The following is a 23,076-nucleotide window of genomic DNA, read 5'->3' as shown; positions in this document are numbered from 1 at the left end:
TGGTATTAGTTCTCAAAAATTCTAGCGCACAGAAGCGAACACAATATTTACGCTTACATAATAGTTTCATTCTGGCCGAACAAAATATTTTTTCGTGTGCGTGCCACTACGGCATAAATGTTTTTACGGTGCAGCTTGCAGTAGTGTTTTTTTTTATGTCGTCTCGGTTACTCGGTATTAATTTCCAAGCATCTAACTAGATGCTTATTTTGCTTATTTTTGTTTTAAGATGCCGAAAATAGTTACGGTTTTCGATCGAGAACGAGAGATGAAGCAGGAAGGATTTTATATATTTGATGTTAAGGATAAGATAATAATGTGTAAGTTTTGCAACGTTCGTGTGGACTGGATGCGTCGAGACACATGCCTAAAACACGTTTCTAACGCAACTCATAAAAAAAAATTATGTGCGACATCAACGTCGATTACCGGTACTGCAAAACAGACGTCTATAGGAGCTGCTTTGCAAACTTCTAAAAACATAGTTGTAAACAAACAACAATTTATAATTGACTTTGTTGAAATGATGGTCGGGGCAAACATACCTTTGGAAAAAGCAGATGACCCAAACATGAGGACCTGGTTAAATAAATATGTTCACGGTACTGTGGTTCAGTATTTTTATTGCATTTTTAAAATTTTTTTTATTATTTTGTGTGTGCGCAGTAGTTAAGCACCATTTGTTGCTGTAAAGGAGACAAGACCAAGAAGAAAACTAGAAACACTAAAAACTTTTAGTGTTTGCCAACTGAGTGCATTTTATGTTTAATATTAAAATTTAAAAAAAATTGAAACAAAACAATCCTCGTTTGCCAATTTCAATTTAATGTATTTCACCAAATTTTTACACAGATTTTTAGCACCGCTTGCTTATTTTTACACCGATTTTTTGCACCGCTTTTGTCATTTTTTTTACACCGAAATGAGCCAGTTTTATTTACCATTTTCTGGGGTCCCTAACAATAAGCACTTGGCAGTCGCAGACCTAGTCACACGGGCAAGAGAAAGTTTTGGAAAGACTATTTCCGAAGCAGCTACATGTTGGTGTATCAAAAGGTGTGGCTACGCATTCTACAAAACAAGACGTAAGCCATTTCTCACTTCATCGTATAAACCTCAGCATGTTACATATGCCCAATCTCACCTCATCTGGACTCCATCTCAGTGGAACAAGGTACTGTGGACAGATGAATCTACTTTTCAAGTTTCATATGAAAATATTGGTCGAAAGGTTATTAGGAAGACGGACGAAGCAAATGATCCAACCTGTTACAAGCGCCTGGTTCTGAAACCAAGCTCTGTGATGGTGTGAGGTTGCATGGCAGCAAATGGGGTTGGAAATGTTTACTTTTGTATGGGTACAATAAAAGCTCCAGACTATATAGAAGTTTTTAATGTGAATCTAAGCCCATCAGTGCAGTGATTGTTTGGCAGAAAATTATATATTTTCCAACAAGATAACGCACTGCCACATACGGCGAAGATAATACAAACATGGCTACGTACGAAATGTATCCCTGTTTTAGAGTGGCCAGCAACAAGTCAGGATCTATCTCCTATAAAGAATATTTTGAGAATTCTTAAGAGGAAGATGGTCCAGTGTCATCCTCGCAATATACAACAATTACAGGATTATCTGCAGCAGGAATGGGTAAAAATTCCTACAGACACATTGAGCCATTTAGTGTCGACCATGCCGAAACATCTTACTGCGGTTATCCGCTGTTACGGTGACGTTAACCTCTTGGTAATCAAACCGAACAAACATTTTTGACTTACATTGCACAAGGGAATACTTGCATCGTTTATCATAACTATCTGTTTTGCTGCAAAATAACACAAATGCTGTTACATTGTACAAGGGAATACACTTGCATAGTTTATCATAACTATCTGTTTTGCTGCAAACTAACACAAATGCTGTTACAATGTTGTATTCAACGTATAAAATTTAAATAACATGTTAATTTTGCATTTATGTTTCGTTGTGTTTCTCAATTCCATAATTTCATGCTATTTCTAAGTGCACTAACTTTATTGACTTTGACATTGTAGTTTGTCTTACAGTCGTGTGTCCTAATTATTAGGACAAATGATGCACCCCTAAATTTTATGTTATAAAGAAATAAAAAATTAATAATACAACTGAAATAAATTTGTGAAACATTTACAGTGTTTAAATTGGGTCATAGTGCTTTGCACAGGCAATTAAGATTTCTAAAAAAATCTTGCTCAAAACATCAACATGACCATCACCAGCTAGCACACACATGCTTACCTATAGTGCTGGTTGTTTGACAGTTGAACATCATCCTTAAGCCAGACCACGGCAGGTGGGGGGTAGGCTTCAACATGGCACTCCAGGTCCATGTCGAACTGTAACGCCTGGCCAATACGAGGCTTCGGCACCGTGATCACAGGGGAAAACTCCACCTCAACAGCAATGTTGCGCCGAGCTCCTCTGCCAACTCCATTCTCTGCCACACAGTAGTAAGTCCCACGATCTTCTTTGCGTACAGCTGAGATCTTCAACACATTTCCTCTGCAAACACAACAACATGCATTATATTAATCACTTAAAGTGACACTGAAAAACAAGTAAAAACACTCATTTCCTAATCATATAACACTGTGAAGCTTTATTTTTCACTATAAGTAATGACCTGTTAGGTTGTTAATTTAAAATTTTTAATCTTATTATATTAGAGAAACTCAATATTTTACATTTGTCAATTTATACTTTGAAATCACCATGTTTTACTAGCATAGATTTGGTACAACAGTTTTTTATATCTGCCTTTAAATAGCTTTAATATTCCCCTTCAAACCATCACCCTCTATCTCTCTACCGATGCTTTTTGAAACTCCTGTCAGCAACGCGTGTGTGGTTTCAATCCCACCACCGCAAGAAGCAAGTGAGACATTAGTGCCCCACAAGTAATTAACGAAAACAACAGCATTGTCATTTTTACTTTTTGTTTCACGTCCCAAGTGTTTAGCTTTTATTTTTCAGGTCTATATTAATAAGGATGAAGCAATGCTATACACAAACATTTGTCAATGCACCCCCGCTTGAGCTGTTTAGTATTTGAACTTCAAAATTAAATACATACATTTAATAATATTATTTCAGTAGTAGGGAGACAGAGGGGGTTCTGGGACAGTGTAAATGGGCACCATCTTTTTGAAACTCCTGTCAGCAACGCGTGTGTGGTTTCAATCCCACCACCGCAAGAAGCAAGTGAGACATTAGTGCCCCACAAGTAATTAACGAAAACAACAGCATTGTCATTTTTACTTTTTGTTTCACGTCCCAAGTGTTTAGCTTTTATTTTTCAGGTCTATATTAATAAGGATGAAGCAATGCTATACACAAACATTTGTCAATGCACCCCCGCTTGAGCTGTTTAGTATTTGAACTTCAAAATTAAATACATACATTTAATAATATTATTTCAGTAGTAGGGAGACAGAGGGGGTTCTGGGACAGTGTAAATGGGCACCATCTTTGTTCTGGCAGTGTGGGATCATGTGATCGAGCCACGTGGCCAGGTGGGCGTGGCATCATGTGCTTGGGCCACAAGGCGAGGGTGGTGGTTGTCTGCTGGTGATGTCACAGACAGCCATCTTGGTTTATTTTTCCAAAGCTTGGAAGTGCTGATGTGGTGTTATTTTTAGGAATAAAAATCTTTTATCGCAGCAACTGCGTCCCGAACCCGAGGATGCTAATCGGCAGTCAGCGACGGTAGCCACTGTTGAGGGAGGAAGAATTAAATAAGGAATATATTCTTTCAGTTGGGCGGCAGTACACCCAGAGGCACGCCAAACTTACAGTACTAGTTATGTTGAAATTTAAAAACTCCGCCATATTTTTATGTAAAAAAATAAATATTGTCTGCTGTTGGTCGCCATATTTTTTTATGATGCCGCCAAGTTTATCACTGGCGGCATATTTAAAAAAATACTAGAGTCCGCCATCATTATGTATTTAAAAAAACACCGTCGTTTGCTGTTGCAGTCACCTTTTTTATGGTGCCGCCAAATTTAAATAAGTTCGCTGCTAGGGACCGTTATCTTTTTTTTTTACAGTGTCGCCAACTTTGAAAAAATTTAAGCATCTGTTGCAGGCAGCCATCTTTTTATACTGGCGCCACATTCAAAAGTACTAAAGGCCACGCCATTATAGTAGTGGTTATGCAGAGGTGCGCCACATTTGAAAAGACCGCCATATTTTTTTTATAGTCATTGGCGTCACATTCAAACATATTCAGGGTGTCCAGAATATTTTATCTATTTTGCAATTTTTTAAAATAAATTAAATAAAGCTTTGTATACACCATTTTATGGTGTTAATAACTATGCACAAAAACACAATCCAAAAAAAAATTCTTTCAGTCTGGTTGAATGCAGACTGGAACATAAAATTTTCCCTTCAAATTTCTATTACTGGGAAAATCCCATGACGTTTCCAGAATTCCAAGTGGATTTTCTGACTTTCCCTGTTTCCCTGACCAATTCCCACTTCCCTACTTTTTCCTGATTTTCCCTGACTTTCCAGAATGTAGATACCCTGGCAATGAAAGCGTTAACCATGCATTAGCTAAATATTGCAACATTAACAGTCACTATAGTTACCCTATCACTACATTCCATTTTAGTTTTTTAAGATCAAATGTCTCATGAAAACAAACAAAATGGCATATACCATCTGCCACAAATCACCAAATGTTTTCAGTACTGTACCATTACCTAAAATAATATAAATAAATAGATCTGCTGCAATTATGCAAGTTGTAGAAAGTATGGTATCTTATTGTCCCATAAAAGGATCCTAAAATAGTACCAAAATAATCATATAAAAACTGACGAATACTGTGTCTGGTGTGACAATTATAGCACTTGTCACTTGACAAAGCATGGCTAAGCAAGGGAAAAATGAGAAGGAATAATAAAACGATAAATGTGTGCATCCTCCGTAAAAACATAACACACACACTTTTCTGTAAGAATTCAAGCTAAACCCTAAAAGTCGGCAGGTTTAAATTATAATTTACTTTTAATTTTAACAATCAGCAATATTTTCACAAAATTCCCTAACTTTTCCCAGTCGCTGGACACACTGTCCTGGCAAGAAAAACCCCATTTTAGGTTATGGAATGCTTTGAAAGTTTCTTTTGATCAACATGTACTACACGCCCAAGCCAACTGTGGTCCCGGGAAAAATGTGAACTACCCAAGGTCAGACGGACCCCTCCCTCCAACGTCATCCCTTCCGCCACACTGTCCCCTCCCTTTCCCTAGTCCGCCTCAAGGGTCGAAGCGCGTCATGTCGCGGGTGGGACGGCAAGTAGAGTTGTTACCATAAGTCACGACACAGTGCGCGGATACGGGAGTATTTCACGGATCCTTTGAAAGCGGAGCAAGGTTTCGAAGCGTGCGTGACTGTAATATAACGTGTATTGACAAATGGCATCGGGCAGTACAACAAAACACAAAACTATACATAGCCAGTGCAGGGAAGTGATTAGCAATGTGATTGCATTTTGTGATCAGGAGAAGGCATCAGGCAAACTGACCCATCCATTATGTAATGCAACAAAGCGTGCGGCCGCAGCAACAGGGAAATCGAAAGGAACAATATGCAAAATTAGAAAAGAAAGTAAAGAAGCCGCTATCAGTGGGGGAATTTTGCGCACTACAGGAAAGAAAAGAAAAGCAAGTAGTTACAAGATATCGGTTAAAGAGTTTGACCTTGGGGTAATACGGCGCACGGTACAACAGTTTTATACGGTGAAAGAACAGGTTCCAACACTTAATAAGCTTCTTGCAGTGTTACAAGAAGAAATAAATTTCCCTGGACGAAAAGAAACTATGAGGAAAATCCTGCATAAATTGGGTTTCAGGTTCAAAAAATGCAAGAATAAAAGGAAAATATTAATGGAATGCAATGACATTGTTGCTTGTAGGGGCAAATATTTACGTCGAATGAAAGCAAATGAGCAGGCTGGTGAAAAGAAAAAAAAAACAGTTGTGTACATTGACGAAACCTGGATTCACCTGACGTACACAGTAAGCAAGTGTTGGCAAGACAACGAAACACCCGGTGTTTTGAAGAATGACAGCGCTGGTCAACGTTGGATAATCGTACATGAAGGTTGCGATCTAGGTTTCATTCCAGGTGCATATCTCATTTTGAAGTCCAAAGGTAAAAGTGGCGATTATCACGACGAGATGAACTTCGCAAACTTTTACAGATGGGTGCAAGACAAGCTTATTCCAAATCTGCCTGCTAATTCGTTGGTTGTAATGGATAATGCCCCTTATCATTCCGTTCAGTTAAATAAGTCACCAACAGCCGGTACAAGAAAACAAGATATCATCCAATGGTTACAGAACAACATTCCGCATGACAATGATATGACAAAATGTGAACTCCTCCAGCTCATTCGTGGTCGACGTCCACCTCCCAGGTTTTGCATAGATGAGATGTTAGAAGAACATGGGCATGAAGTAATAAGATTACCACCATACCACTGTGAGCTTAACGCTATTGAGTATGTATGGAACATTGTGAAATCACGTGTTGCTGAAAAAAATGTCGCTCAATCATCACGTACCATTGAAAACATCACAACAGAAGCAATCAATAGCGTCACCAAAGAAGAATGGCAAAATGCTATTTTACATGTGAAGTGGTCGGTGCGCGTCACTTGAACTTCGCGCCGCGCGGCGGACTTCGGCGCTCCTTCCCTTCCTACCTTCCCCCCCCCCCTCTCTGCGTCCAGTGCTGTGTTTTGTCTTCCCCTCGTGAGGTGTCCGCGCATGCGCGTGGCGCCCTCTTGCTTAATTAAAACTAGGTGTAATGCCTTGAAGGCTCTTCTTGTTCGTTAGCAGTCAGTCGTTGCTGGTCGTGAATTAAGCATGTAGTCTGATACTTGCTTTAGAGAGAGTGTGTGACAGCGGGGAGAATGCACGTAAGTGTTGTAAGGTGGTGACCCTTACAGTAATGTAAACGGTACTTGGTAATAGCCGTACTATAAATTCCATTTCGGCCGTCACCGTCTAAATTCTATTTGGCACTTATTGTTTTCCTTGATCGTTTTTGTATTAGTACCATGCATAGTTTGTTTGACGTCTCTCCCCGTCTGGTCTACAGTCTTCGTTAGGACTTGTTTTTTTCGTAATGAATTTAATGTATTAATTTGTAAATTTTCCTTTTTTATCATGCCTTATCATGCTTTACAGTAAGCTTATACCGCCTAGTGTAGGTTAGGCCGCGGTCGCCTGCATGTTCATTTGACGTTTTTGTATTCTCTAATGAGGCATGTTAGTGTTCATTATCCTTGTGTGTAAGCGTTAATACTTAATTGTAAAATTTCTTTCACGTATTTATCAAGTTAATATTATGTATTCAATCAAGCATTTAATCCTAAAGAAAATATAGATATGCGTTCACGTATTTTGCCGTGGCATGTGTACTAGCACTATCAGTATTAAGCAAGTATTAATTATATGTGAAAGAATGATGTATTTGTATGATAACCACGTGAGGCCTTTGCCCATGATTAAACGAACTAAGTTAATGTAACTATTTGCTACTTCAACCTTTGCATCCATCCTTGGCTATAATTGTTAGATTACCTCTTTGAAAACCTTTTATTCAGCATAATTTATTCAGTATTTTTAGGATAGTGTTACACGCAGTTGAAGGTTCACGTGAATGTACTTCACCTGTTTACACTGTCCCATGAAGCTCATGGAAGCCTTCAACTGCGCAACTCTGTTGTGTTATGCTGACTATTAACGTTTTTGTTTTTCTCTTTTGTCTTGCATGCACCATGGGGTCACCGGTCACGGGATGGGTGTATCGTCTGCGCCGTGACGAGCTGGTTCAAATCCTCTCCGAGGAGGGCGTTTCCTTCGAGGAGGGCGCTACTGTTGCTGTTTTGAGGAGCCTACTCGTCCAGCATGTTCGTAACTCCTGGGAATCAGCTGATGAGGTACCGTCTCTGCAGTTCCCACCCCCTTCTGGCCCCGCATTGAACTCAAAATTTAATACAAAAATATTTTTTTCTAACCTTAAGCTTCTTCCTCGGCTTGATAGCTGCGAGCCACGAGCTGTTTTGGATTTTTTAAGTGCGGCATCACGTCTTGAAGGGCTGAAATTAGTTAGTGAGGCAGAATTGTTAAAGGCCCTGCTGAGTCTCTGTGGAGCCGCATTTTTGCAATTACTTACTGACGCAATTACTCAGAATCTTTCTTTTGCTCAGTTCAAGAGCTCAGTTTTGCAATTTGCCTGTCCTCCACGTGTGCTTGAGAGCTGTAAACGAGACTTAGTATTTAGGTTTCAATTGCCTAACGAGCCCACTCTTCAGTTCATTAATTCCGTGGCCAATTATGCGGCCGTTCTTAATTTAAATCTCACGGAAACGGAGTTAGTACAAACTATATTAGGGAATGTCTCTCCGCTTGTGCTTCAACATAGCGCCATGCTTAGTCCTCCCACAACTTTGAATGCTTTACGCAAGTGGAGCTCTGAAGTGGAGAATCGCTTGCTCGCTGTTAGAAAATATAAGGAGGAATTCCCCATTTCATCTACATCGCGGTTTTATAAGCCTAAATACTTAGAATTTCAGCCTGCTGTGAAGGTTTATTCTCAGTCTGCTCGTGCTACGCGCGCGCCGCAGCTCGTTGATTGTGCGGCTAGTGTAACCGAGCCTCTTGTCGGCTCCGGCCGCGCTACCGACAGGCGCCCCCCTCCCACTAATGCGCCCGGCCTTAAGGCCAGCCGGTCTAGGTGTGCCAACTGCGGAAAGTTCGGTCACGCGGTGTCTGAGTGCACGCAGCCCGCTGTGAGCCGTGATTTACGCAAATGCTTTAGGTGCAACCGCGCAGGGCACTATAGGGACCAGTGTCCGGGAAACGGGCCCCGATCAGGGCGTATGAGCGGTCGCCGCGATCGTCGTCAGAGAAAAGCCGCCTTTCATTAATTTCACAATTTTGTTCATGTTAATTTGTTTAGTGATATTGTTCCGGCTCTAGTGGATTCCGGAGCCACTCGTTCTTTGTTGAGTGCTGATTTTTTTGATTCCTTATGTAATAAATTTCCTGCATTGCAGAGCCGTGTGACTACGTGCCCTGACGTCATTATTTGTGTAGCTAACGGAGAAGTAGTACGCGCTAACAGAACAGTTGAGCTTCACATTAAAATTGCCGGATTTTCCTGGAACTGGCATTTTTACATTATTCCTGGTTTGTGTCATTCACTTATCCTTGGTCTGGATTTTCTGGGGAAAACTCGTTGTTTGATTGACGTGGCTAATCAGCATCTTGTTTTTGGCTTTCGCCCTTCATTAAAAATTAAATTAATTCCGCAGAATGCCGCCCCTGAAGTCATGTCTTGTCCTGACATGAGTGACATGACCTTCAGAGACTCTCTGATTTCGGACGTTTTCAGTCGTTATCCTGACGTAATAAACAGTCGTATAGGTAGGTGTGATGTATTGCCCTACAAGTTTTATTTAAAGGATCGCACGCCTGTTAAGGCCAAAGGCCACAGAGTATCACCCCCTAAACTACAAAAAATGAAGATTATTGTCGATCGCCTCATGGAAGCTGGGGTCATTGCCCCATCTATTTCTGATTTTAGCTCGCCTACTTTTCTAGTTCCTAAAAAGGAGGCTGGAGAATTTCGCTTGGTTCACAACTTCAAATCTCTAAATGATAAGGTCATTCAGGACTCTTACGAATTACCGACGGTAGAGAGCGCTCTACAACACCTAGTAGAGGCAGCCATTTTTTCCGTCATCGATTTGAACGCCAGTTTCCATCAAATCCTCTTGCATCCTGATTGCCGTAAATACACCGCATTTTCTACCCCTTGGGGACAATTTCAGTTCAATAGGGTGCCCATGGGAGTTTCATTTGGTAGTCAGGCCATGAGCCGCGTGCTGGACCATATTCTTTCTGATTTGAAGTATAAATTTGTCTTTAACTATATTGATGATATTATTGTTTATAGCGCTAGCTTAGAAGAGCACAAACAACATCTAACTCAAGTGTTTGACCGTCTTCGAGCGGCTGGGTTAACTGTTAATCCTGACAAACTTCGTTTGGCCCAGGACCATGTTAAGTTCCTTGGTTACATTATTTCTAAGGGTAAGCTCATTATGGACCCTGACAAGGTTTTACCCATAGTTAATTTTCCGCCCCCTAAAAACGTCAAGGGAATTCAGAGATTCCTAGGCATGACAGGTTACTATGCACGCTTTATACCGGACTATGCTGCGGTTTGTGGTCCGTTGAATAAGCTGCGCAAGAAAAACACAGCCTTTGAATGGGGTGACGCGCAACAGAAAGCCTTTGATAATCTTAAGGCCCTTGTGTCTTCTCCTCCCGTTTTGATCCTTCCGGATTTTCAGCGTAGGTTCGCACTTCAGGTCGATGCGTCTAGTATTGCTCTAGGAGCCGTCTTAGGTCACCTCGAAAATGATAGATTACGCCCCATAGCTTATGCTAGCCGATCGTTGACAGACGGAGAAAGGCGTCTCGGCGTGTTTGAGAAGGAGGCGCTTGCATGCTTGTTCGGCGTTGAGAAGTTCGCCTCGTACCTGGACTGTCAGGAATTTGACCTGTACACTGACAATCAGGCACTTAGCTGGTTATTTAACCACCCTAACCAGCTAGGGAAATTAGGGCGCTGGGTGTTACGGCTGTCCCGCTTTAACTTTAAGCTACACCATCTTAAGGGTAGTGACAATGTGGTCGCTGACACGTTGTCACGGATGTTTACCCCTGAGGAGTTTGACACCAGTGCCTTGCCAGTATCTTGTTCTGAGCCGATTAGTGCCGCGGTGTGCAAGGTCTTCCCAGAGTCTTTTCTTAGTATCCGTGATTGTCAGAAGGATGACCCGCTGTGCGTTCGCATACGCAGGGATTTGCATCATGGCACTGTTACGCCCTACGTAGAGGAACAAGGTGTAATTTATTACACAGGGAAGTCTGGCAAGCAGAGGAAGGCAGTGGTTCCTGCCTCCCTTCGTCCGATGGTTCTTAAGTACTTTCATGACTCATTGTTGGGTGCTCACTTGGGTATCGAAAAAACATTCCGCCGCATCAGCGCGCATCTGGCATGGCCCGAACTACGTGCAGACGTGCGTCACCACGTGAGGTCCTGTGTTGACTGCCAGGTTTCTAAACCCCCGCAATGTGCCAAGGTTGGCCTGTATTGTGCGGATCCCCCGGTTGCTCCATGGCACGTTCTGCATATGGATATTTTTGGCCCCCTTACACGCTCCAAAAAGGGAAATATTTGCATTCTAGTGGTTCTGGACATCTTTTCCAAATTTGTGTTACTACTCCCCTTAAAAAATATGAAGGCGACTAGTATTGTTAAAGCCTTAAGAGAGCAAGTGTGGAAATTTTTTGGTGCTCCTGCTATGATAACCTGTGATAATGCCCGTTACTTCCGGTCTGTATTATTTAAGGATATGTGTTTTGAATGGGCTATTAAACCCATTTACAGTAGTCCCTATTGCCCCCAGGGTAATCAGTCTGAACGTGTAAACAAGGTGCTTAAAGCCACTCTAACTGCTTATTACAGGGATGACCAGTCATTGTGGGACAGTGACCTTGAATTCATCAACGTGGCGTTTAATTCTGCTGTCCATATGGCGACAGGGTTTCCCCCTTCCATCCCCTTCATGGGCCGTGAGTTGACCCATCCTTTGCTTAACTCCTGGGGACTGCCGCCTCTGGAACTCGCCTCTGACAGTGATTCCCTGGAGGCCATGCTTGACGATGTGAGTTGTAATCTTAAGAGGGCCCGCGAGGCTGTAGCCGCCTCTTATAACGCTACGCGGAGACCTCATGGTTTTGCTGTTAATGACTTGGTTCTCTTAAAGAATTTTAAATTGCCAAAACTGGCTGATAATGTTAATTCAAAATTGATTTCTGCTTTTGTTGGGCCATTTGTGATTGATAGATTTTTGGGAGACAACACGGTCCTATTGCGTAACCCTTCTGGTTCTAGAAAATATAAAAAGGCCCATGTGGGTCAATTAAAGAAATTTCATCAATAATTTTTTTTTCCTTTTTTTGGACTTAGTTTTTTTTGTTGTTGTATGGGTGTTCGTGTTTCCTTCTCTTTTTTTTTTCCTTTCCTCCCACCGATGCTCCCGCCACGCCCAGAAGAGGACTTCGCGCCGCAGCGCACCCGACGCTCCTCGCCCTGCCCGAGATAGCGTGACCGCAGCCGCCCGCCGGGTTCGTCGTGTCTGCAAGGTCACTTGCTTGTTGGGACGTTGGTCGCCGTCACGTCACCGATGAGGAGCGGTGGCATGTAGTCGCCGCCGTCTCCTGCCCGTGAGGGGCCGTGACGCGTGCGGAGACTGACTCTTCTGCAGCGGCCGCTTCGGATGGCCCTGCCTGCCAGGCGCCGAGCGTGGGCAGGCGGTGGGGACGCCCGCCGTTCTTGCCCTGGGTTCGCGCTGGGTGAAGGCATGCTGTTCCTGCTACTCTGGGATGAAGAAGATGCTGTCCGACATTGAATTTATTAGGGACGTCCCGTACTCTAAACTTTCTCTTCAGCGCTGAAGAGTCTTTATTTCAGTGGAAACGCTGAAGAGTCTTTATTTCAGTGGAAACGCTGAAGAGTCTTTATTTCAGTGGAAACGCTGAAGACTCTTTATTTCTGTGGATACACTGATAATCCTTACTTGGTGTCCTACACGGAAACTTATGCCAGTCATGAACTTACTTCAAGAAATTGTTATTTAGAAACATTGTTTGTATTTGTATACACATAGAAATGTGTTGAACTCACTTCAAGAAATTGTTATTTAGAAACATTGTTTGTATTTGTATACACAGAGAAATGTGTTGAACTCACTTCAAGAAATCGTCAGTTAGATACACTTTTGTTATTATACACACATAGAATTGTGTTGACTTGACATTTGAGTTACTTCAAGAGTGTTGTGACCGGACCTGCAGTTCCTCGCTTCCTTGTGACTTGGTTGGCGAGGCTCGCGGTTGCGTTCGTCAAGGGTGGGGGAGTTGAAGTGGTCGGTGCGCGTCACTTGAACTTCGCGCCGCGCGGCGGACTTCGGCGCTCCTTCCCTTCCTACCTTCCCCCCCCCTCTCTGCGTCCAGTGCTGTGTTTTGTCTTCCCCTCGTGAGGTGTCCGCGCATGCGCGTGGCGCCCTCTTGCTTAATTAAAACTAGGTGTAATGCCTTGAAGGCTCTTCTTGTTCGTTAGCAGTCAGTCGTTGCTGGTCGTGAATTAAGCATGTAGTCTGATACTTGCTTTAGAGAGAGTGTGTGACAGCGGGGAGAATGCACGTAAGTGTTGTAAGGTGGTGACCCTTACAGTAATGTAAACGGTACTTGGTAATAGCCGTACTATAAATTCCATTTCGGCCGTCACCGTCTAAATTCTATTTGGCACTTATTGTTTTCCTTGATCGTTTTTGTATTAGTACCATGCATAGTTTGTTTGACGTCTCTCCCCGTCTGGTCTACAGTCTTCGTTAGGACTTGTTTTTTTCGTAATGAATTTAATGTATTAATTTGTAAATTTTCCTTTTTTATCATGCCTTATCATGCTTTACAGTAAGCTTATACCGCCTAGTGTAGGTTAGGCCGCGGTCGCCTGCATGTTCATTTGACGTTTTTGTATTCTCTAATGAGGCATGTTAGTGTTCATTATCCTTGTGTGTAAGCGTTAATACTTAATTGTAAAATTTCTTTCACGTATTTATCAAGTTAATATTATGTATTCAATCAAGCATTTAATCCTAAAGAAAATATAGATATGCGTTCACGTATTTTGCCGTGGCATGTGTACTAGCACTATCAGTATTAAGCAAGTATTAATTATATGTGAAAGAATGATGTATTTGTATGATAACCACGTGAGGCCTTTGCCCATGATTAAACGAACTAAGTTAATGTAACTATTTGCTACTTCAACCTTTGCATCCGTCCTTGGCTATAATTGTTAGATTACCTCTTTGAAAACCTTTTATTCAGCATAATTTATTCAGTATTTTTAGGATAGTGTTACACGCAGTTGAAGGTTCACGTGAATGTACTTCACCTGTTTACACTGTCCCATGAAGCTCATGGAAGCCTTCACATGTAAAACATACAGAAGCAGAGTACTGGACAGTTGACTGTCTAATGGAGCACGAAATTGAGAAAATTGTTGTTAACTTTGGCGAGTCCAGCTCAGACAGTGAATGGGACTTTTCGGACAACAGCAGCACATATTCCAATGGTAACATATCAGGAATTGAAGAACTAAATGGCTGAGTGGGCGTTTGTTACTGTGTTGAAATGTTTCTTGCATTTTTTTCATTAATTAATCACACAAACAATATTTTCTTTGATTATAGGCAAATGTATACCGACATGTATGTTAAATATGGTGCTGAGTGATATAATTATTATAACACAAACGGTACAATGTGATGCTGTGACACTGTGACATCTTCGTAGACACTGTGTTTCGCTGTTACATACGACTGTACCTTCAGCTTATCACAACATTTCTTACTGCATGACTGCGCTTCACGGCCATCGTTTCATCCAGGTAATCATGCTTACATGTTGCGTACACTTATGAACGCATGTGTATACTTCTTGCTTCCACAGCTAACGGTATTCCCCTACTGCCAACCCCTCCTCATTCCCCACCCCTCTCTCACTGCGACACTAGCGCTCCCGTCACTCCCCTCCTCGGGACCACAGTTGGCTTGGGCGTGTAGTAGTAAACACTGACTCACTACGGTTGATTCTAAGTCAAACCAGCACACACATTCTACCTTACCCTCTTTAATTTCAATGATTTTTTATTTAGGACTTACATACCTGAAGTAAATTAGGAATTTTTCAAAATTATTTGAGTTACATTTTTTAAATTAATTTGCAAAACATGCAAAAAAAAATCCAATTTTGTATGTTTCTGGCATGTGTGTGTGTGTGTGTTTGTGTGAAAGTTGTTGTGCTGGAAAACCTGCATTTTTTATTGTCCAGTCACTACCAATGGGGTTACCAAATCTGTTTCCTCGCTTAATGATGCAATCTAGCAGACACTGTCAACATAGAAGCAAAAGGACCAGCACTGGGGAAAGTGAGTTTAAGAGATAGTGACTGTGGTAAGCAAGGCAACCTTCATGCCATGACCTGGCTCTACCCAACAAGCAATACGCTGCTCCAGGCAGACTTCATAGAATAACATTACATTACACACAATCCCTCCACATCCTTAAACTAAACATTTCCCTTCTTTATTACAAAAGTAACAGTAAGACTTACCTGTAAATAGATCCTCCTGTTGGCAAAACTGCATTATTTTCTCTCCGCCACGATATCCTTGGTTCCGGATATCCATTCGCATAACACTCAAGTTTTACAGACTGCATCTCGCTCACCACCAAGGAGCGTGTCGAGTTGTCGGATATGATGGGTGGTCGACGCACTTGCAGTTCCACTTCTGCAGATATCTTGTTGTTCAGAGCAATGATTACTTGGCACTGGTAGAACCCAGCATCAGTCTCCTGGATGTCTTTGATCTGAACAAGACAAACATTGTGTTGCTATCACTTCAAAACAATCACCACTACAAATATGCTACTTAAATTAAGTAAAGAAAAAGTATAGGGTTTGACATGAGATGGTTATTGCACAGATGACGGTACTTTCCAAAATTATTCTGAGCTGCAAACAACTGGGGTATCAACTTGCTCATAAATTTTAGTGATGCAGGTTGTTGGGATCAAAAAGAACAACCTTTGCTACATGAACATAATGCCTTCATGATCACCACCTTCGAGGATGCCTTCAAAAATATTTATTGGGCTCATCACAAACATGTATTTTAGGCAAGTACAATAAAATAATTTGTGGCATTTAAGAATGCATGCTGATCACATGTGCAATACAATCAATTTAAGGTGAGATGTGAAATTTCATTTTCTGTTTTTTCCACAGCTACAGATTTAAAGCTTCAGTTTTTACACTATTTTGGTTAAAATTTGAAACTAGCGAAAAAAACTCAAATCCAATATGGCACGTGACACTGGGGCTGAAGATGTGCAACATTATAGTTAAGAGATACATGTATTTCTACATTCATTTCTTCACACAACTGGGATCAATCACTTATACTTTACAGCCAAAGAAAAATCACATGTGTTGAAACGTACATAGAACTAAAAAGTAAAGCTAGAGAGCGTGACACAGTGAGGACGGTTACCTGCAGTGTGTAGGTGGAACTGGCCGTCTCGTACTGCAGAGCAAAGCGGCTGTCGCGGATAATCAAGGCACTGCCAGTGGAGATGGGCAGGGGCTCAGTGGTGCGGAACTGATCAATCTTCATCCACAGCACCGGGTAGTCCTGTGCATACTGCACCGAACACTCCAGCTCCACTACACCACCGATGTCCTTGATTTGCAGCTGCGAGATGTATGAGATGGTGGGGGTCCTCTGGCCCCATGCTGAAACACACCAGCACAGAGTACCCTGGCATCATTTTGCCGTTTCCATTCGCAGTAACACAGGCTTAGTGAAAACATTATTATGATAAACATTTAAAAAAAGTAAAGATAATGTTTTATGTCATGTGGTTATCGATAAAGCCTTACAGTGACATAACCCTTGGGTAACAACTGGCTGGAAGTGGAATCAAACCCACAACCCTCACCACATAAACAATAAACAATTTCCATTTGGTATAATTTGTGTTGAAAATCACTCATTATTGCCAACCAACTTTTATATTAAAAGCATCTTAAAGTTGAAAGTCAATTTTGCATTCCATACTCAAAATATATCCATGTTAAAATACATTAAATGTAATGAATTGAGAGTTTTTACTTAATTAATCTTTATTGCATTTGCAAGATATTGAAACTGGAGTAGTGTGTGTTTGTAACTAGCCTCACAGTCATCAGGTGGCAGCGAGACGGTTAGACTCGAAACTGCTTGTTAGCTCACGTTGAATCACAGAGGGACCAGAGTGTAATAATATACAACAATAACTGAAGCCAAATAATCAGCAAAGTGATTATAAGTCACAGAGGATAAGTAAACCAGGTCAGGCATCATGCTAAGGCCAGGGAGCTAGGATGAGAGAATAAAAGCAGCTAGATAAGGGAGCTAGTGCAGAAACTGGGAAGAAAACGAGGGAGATAAGGGCTACTTACATGGAAAGGTCAGAAGAGTCCAGGGAGAGGAGGGACTACAGTACTGAGGAAGACCTGGAGAAGGCATAGTTGCTGCAGAGCAGTACCTGTCTGTTATTGTGGATGTCGGAGTATGGTACGGGGCAAAAGGAAAGAAGCAAAAGGGAGATGTAAACAGTGTCTCATCATGTGTCTGCTGTGATATGGCATAAAAGTATTAATTTATTGCAAAATGGAAAAAATGTAATGTTTCGTCTGATAATAAAAAATTTCTAGAATTTTCGTAAATGTTTTTTTATTCAAAACCTCACCCTCACTTAAGTATGATTGTTTCTTACTTAACTCTAAATGACAAAAAGTGCAAAATTTTATTCAATCTTCAATAATATCATTTAGCTTTTTCATCCATGATGTGACATTCCTTAGGTGTTTAGCTACCCAATGCCTGTCTTTATTAAAAGGATTGCAACATTTTCCCCAAAGTTTATCCATTTGTAACTTATGAACTTGCACAGAGCACTTGTTCACTCAAGAGACAACTCACAACACAATGACTGAAGACAAGAGCCCTAGTAGGTGGAAGCTGACTAAGGGTTGCAAGCTGAGACAGGAAAGCTGTCACTGCTTGAGTAACTCCTGTTAGGTCCAGTTATATTTACCAAAGAAACTACTATCACCCTATTTAGACCAAAATTTTCTTATGTAAATTATTTGGTATAATAGAGAATCAATTATTGCGATAAGATTAAATGAAAAAACACATATATATATATATATAACTTATATATAACTTAGATATATATATATATAAGTTCTTTATGATGTACCAAGTCATGAATTAGCATAATTTTCACACACATTTAATTTTAAAAAAATCATTTCAGTTCTATACCATTGGAATACCATCATGAAACTTTGTACACACCTTACTAAAGAGGTTTAGTATTATATATATATATATATATATATATATATATATATATATATATATATATATATAAAATCACAACTAAAAATTCTGATTTTTGTTTTTTATAAAAAAAAACTATTTTAGAGTTCTTTGGGAAAAAATATAAAGTGATGCGATACACTCAAATTATATGTCAAATTAAAAGCCTTTGTCATTCTTAAGAGAATGATACAAATCTGAGTTTTTTAGGACAAACGGTTTTAGAGTTACATGCTTTTAAATATTTTGAAATGTTCTTACAAACTATCTTTTAATTTTTAAAAAAATTTATAGATCAAAAATGAAAGGTCAAAAAAAATTTTTAACTTTGTATTTTTGGTCATACTAATGAGTAGAACACAATCACCAAATATTATACATTTTGAAAACCTCGAGGTTTAAAATAATTATTTTATTGGTTGATTTGATATGGAATGCCCCAACTGTCTATACAATATAAAGTTTTCTTCTCTTAATATTTGAGTATACTAAACTAATCATTCTTAAAACTGAAAACCAAATCATTCACAATATATATGCATTAAACAGCGGATACTTCACATGACCTATGAAATAGTTAAAAGCTTTATGTTAAAGTTATCATAAGAATTTAACAATGTAAATTATTTAATATTTGATACAAATAATCTGAATGTAAATATTATTAAACTTACTCTTTGTCAAAGAAAGTCATATCTGATAACTAATACACTTCACAAGCATGCAAATACTGTACAATCACTTTATAGCAAAATGACAAGCAAATATTCTGCAATGAATTTTATACAATGTTTCATTCGCCTAGCAAGATTTTATAACCGCTTTGACATCTTTCATTAAATAGGATGGCCAGAACCCATCTACATATTATTAATGGGCTTCAATAAATGCAATATTTATTGTATACTAAACCAAAATCAAAAGCTTGAACTATGTTTACAGGTTATTTTATATGCCTACCAACATAAATTGTTTGTTTTTCACAAAATTTCTATCATCCATTATTGCTAATTATTAAAAAAAAAAAATATTCAACACATTCCCTATGACATAGACGAGACTGTATTCTTATAACTAGAAGAAGCAAAATATTTTACTGTTTGTGGACCTAATTGCAGCCTCCCGCCAGTGTTTTTTTTTAAAATGTGAGAGCCTCATTAACTTAGCTTTAAATTTTTAATTCAGTTTATATTTATATGTTCATTTTGGAAAGAAGTAAAATCTTTGTTACAGAAATTATATCATTCTGATTTCAGCCATAAATAATTGTTTTGGAACACTACTTGGAATATTTTAATTTTTATAACTGTATCTGAAAATTTGTTTTTATGTTTACAGCAATTTTGTGAAAAATCTTTGTTAATTTCCATTTGGTTGCATCTGTGAGTTCAGCTGCGGCTGTGAGTCAGTTGCAGCCATAAGTTCGCTAATGAAAGGCGTGTGTGTGCATGCTCCATTGTAACTCATTTCCAAAGTAATTATCATGTTTGACATTCACCATCAGAATGACCTTGAATTTGGTCATTTTGCTCATTTTTTGGCACACTTTTAAGTCCCATTTTCCCCTAGTACCTTAAATGCTTGTTTGCATTTATATACATTACATGATACCTTAGAATGTTATCTTCTTTCAACCAGTCAAAACCAGAATGTTCAAATTGTAATAGACAAAGTACAGCATTAATTTTTCGAAACCCTAAAATACACACATTTTCATACGTTTTCGTGTAGAAAAATTAGCCTAATTTCAATATGGCTGCCAAATAAAAATTTAATAAAATAGTCATGCAACCTGATAATTTAAATTTGGGTGATTTCACATGGAATGACCCAGTTACTTCAGTGCACAGCATATATTCCTCACAGAAAATTAACATTAACAATTATATTGAAATTTTTGCCTCCCATTAGACTTGTCTGTTAGAACGTGACTCAAAATAGTACGTACTTTAAATGCAATTTAACAAAACAAACATTTTGTAATAAGACAAATACTTATTCTAATAAAACAACAAACATGGAAATATATTCATTAAAAATTCCTTAAAGTTGCAATCCAGTCGTTTAAACAAATTACAACACCTACATTGACTAAAGTTCTCCAAAATAAAAAAACCCACATTGGTAACCAATAAATGTTGGCGATTGCGTGAATACATAGGTATTGTAATGTAAGCTATAAACTGTTATTTTTTCACAGACCAGTAGGAATTAAGAAACCTTCCTTTCAGGGTTAATTCTGGAACGTCTCAAGTATATGGAAAACATACATTCCTATTATCTGCGGGTAAAAGATGAATGGCTATGGCAGCGTAAAAGTACAGGTATCATAATATATATAAATTTTTATTTTTTCACAAACTAGTATGAATTACGAAACCATTCCTTCGGAGTAAATTTATGGACGTATGTGGTGTGTGAAAACAATGTTTTCAGATATTTTTTTTCTTTTCGTTCTAAAAAGCCGCGCTTCCGAGTTTTACCCTATGCTAGTAATGGGTAGTGTAAATAAAATAAATGCAAGAACTATAAAGCAAACAAAAATATAGGTGGGCCACATTTGTTGATGCCCCTCCCAATCCTACAAAAATGTTGTCATCTACACAAAGTTGGTAAATTGGGTCCTCCCGCATCATACACACTGGCCATTTCTGTAATCCCTACACTACTAACATTTAACTCTTTATTAGGTATTTTTAAATTAATATTTTGCTTAGCTCACCTGCACCACATAAACAAAGCATCAGTATGAAGATTGACATCCTCGTAAACATCGCCATAATATATCTTACAGGAAAGGTTACGTTCGTTATCAACCTTACACTAATCTTACTTTCAATATCAACAAAAAATTATATTCACAAGTCAAAGAATTCCTCAATGTTTTCGTAAATAAATACGTTTTCAAATTGCTTCGCCGTGAAGGCGTTGGTTACTTCCATAGATATTGAAAACAGGTACGTTGTAACAACAAACTAGAGTTTTATTTTTGAGAATTATGGTCTCTAGAGGAAAGCCAACGACCAAGGCTTGAAGACTATGCTTTTAATTATTCATTCTTTTAATATATTAATGATTCAAAATCATTTTTGTAAATATTTTATTAATAAATTATCAAACACTTAACGGCGTTTCTCTGGAAAGTAGTACACAAGAATACAATTTTTCGGAGTGATAATTTATTTTTAACTTTCAGGTGAGCACCTATTCTAGGAGATAGAATGTTTTATCACGTTTCACGAAATTGTTTACTAAATAAACGATTTACAAAAATTCAGTTTTAATGTTAAATATGTTTCGTTGTCATCATGTTTAAATTTAGGGCATTTTTCGCCATCTTTAAGTAAATATGTATTTTTAGATTGCGAAAACTTGTTTCGATTATGAATACACTGTTTTCATTCAAATGTATGGAGTATGAGTTCATTACTTTACGAAAATAATATTTCAAACGACGAGAGAAAAATATGTGCCGATATGAACCTATTATAACACAAGCGAATTTGAATTTCGCGGGCTTACTTCAGGTCAAGCAGCTAGTAGCTCTGTAGTCGGTGTCATTAGCGTTCTCAATGCTAACATGCATGAGTTTCTTATATTGTTGTCCTAAAATATTTGGTTTAGCATTTTGTTTTTTGTTTACATTTTATATCGAGAACCATGAGGCGGTTGTTTGTTGTGATAAGAAGTCTGAAGTTCAGTGGGTTTAAGAGGAATGTGGAAGGGCAATATCTAAAATTTGTTGCTTAAATTTACACAACTATTTGTGAGTACTGTTTGACGACAACGTGTTAAACAAATGCGTGAAATTCCTCTATTTTCATTTATTGTTTTGGTTTGAAACGGTTGACGTGCGTATTGTGTGTTTAATATTTCACGGAAAGACTGCAAATTGCAAAAATGCTCTGTTAGCTAGTATAGTGACAAGATTTAAGTAAACACTATTTAGTGCGTAAATAATACTTTTTAAGGTTATAATTACGGAAGCATACTAATAAATCATAAGACATTTTGCTGAAGATCAAAGAAAGAACTGATATTTTTTTTTTAACAACTACCAACTAAATTTAAAAACAGTTAGCCTATAAAAATTAATTCTTTTGGTAGTCGTTAACAGTTGATGCGCCACTCCAAAAGAAAAGGGATCAGCTTCCGATGATTCAGTCGCGGCACATTTATATATTTTTAAGAACTAAGCATGTAATTAATAATTTTTATGGCCCCCTGTGCTGTAACTTGATCGTTGCAGTGCTTGAGCCCAGGTAAACATTTTAGGCCCGGTCTACAATGGCACGCAAACGAAGGCTGATCTCGTAAACAGAGACGGCTGATCTTCAGGAACACTTCACTATCTTGTCTGCTACTTCTACAATGCACAGTAACTTAAATGGCAGCCAATGAGATTGCATTTAAAGTTTATGAAACATTAATTTATTAAAAAAAATATACATTTTTTTTTCGAGATCATAGCACGGGCAGAATTTAGATATGTAATAAAAATTAAGGACCAAGGTAATATTAGAACACTTTATATTCTTCTACTTGAAGCATTTTTAATGCATTTAGAATACAAACAAACGTGGCTACCACCGCAGCTGAGTACTCAGCTACTATTAGTCGCATGAAGCAATGTAAAAGGAAGATCTCATCATTGCGGAGCGTACGTGTCATAGTACGGGCCTTAATGGGGTGAAGGGATAGTGTAAAATTATTGTAAATATGATCTGTAATGTAAATATAGTGTTGTCGCTGCCCTACTTACTTGATTCTGAAACATGATTTTGTGGTTCTCTAGCGATCCCTAGGAATATAAAAATCCTTGACTGTTTTAAAATAGCTTCGGCTACTCAAATTGCTATTCATCTCTGGAGAACCACATGTTCATGTCACAGTATCAATTAAACAAATGGGCAGTGACAACAGGATCAGGGGTATCTCTC

At 38.9% G+C, this 23,076-nt stretch overlaps 2 protein-coding genes across 7 annotated transcripts in view; one reads left to right on the top strand and one right to left on the bottom strand.

Annotated features, from left to right (window-relative positions):
• Positions 1 to 21,104, bottom strand: part of LOC134529716 (lachesin) — a 38,837-nt gene extending 17,733 nt beyond the window's left edge. For 2 of the 3 annotated variants that reach the window (XR_010074680.1, XR_010074681.1), the window contains exons 1-4: positions 20,859 to 21,093; positions 16,259 to 16,500; positions 15,319 to 15,575; positions 2,279 to 2,542 (exon numbers count right to left, since the gene is read on the bottom strand). Coding sequence is in view for 1 of the 3 variants with exons in the window: in XM_063364088.1 (XP_063220158.1) it covers positions 2,279 to 2,542; positions 15,319 to 15,575; positions 16,259 to 16,500; positions 20,859 to 20,916 (821 nt within the window). In the remaining 2 variants the exon portion in view is untranslated. Of the gene's footprint in view, positions 1 to 2,278; positions 2,543 to 15,318; positions 15,576 to 16,258; positions 16,501 to 20,858 lie in introns of all 3 variants that reach the window. The other variant, XM_063364088.1, reaches the window with a different exon arrangement.
• A 557-nt stretch (positions 21,105 to 21,661) lies between these two features.
• Positions 21,662 to 23,076, top strand: part of LOC134529715 (succinate--CoA ligase [GDP-forming] subunit beta, mitochondrial) — a 40,414-nt gene continuing 38,999 nt past the window's right edge. For 2 of the 4 annotated variants that reach the window (XM_063364087.1, XM_063364085.1), the window contains exon 1: positions 21,682 to 21,902. The gene's annotated coding sequence lies outside the window, so the exon portion shown is untranslated. Of the gene's footprint in view, positions 21,903 to 23,076 lie in introns of all 4 variants that reach the window. The other 2 variants (XM_063364084.1, XM_063364086.1) reach the window with 2 other exon arrangements.

The sequence above is a fragment of the Bacillus rossius genome, chromosome 2, assembly GCF_032445375.1.
Source record: "Bacillus rossius redtenbacheri isolate Brsri chromosome 2, Brsri_v3, whole genome shotgun sequence".
Lineage (NCBI taxonomy): Eukaryota > Metazoa > Arthropoda > Insecta > Phasmatodea > Bacillidae > Bacillus > Bacillus rossius.
Note: the sequence above shows the minus strand (reverse complement) of the source record. Positions and strands in the feature narration are given on the sequence as shown.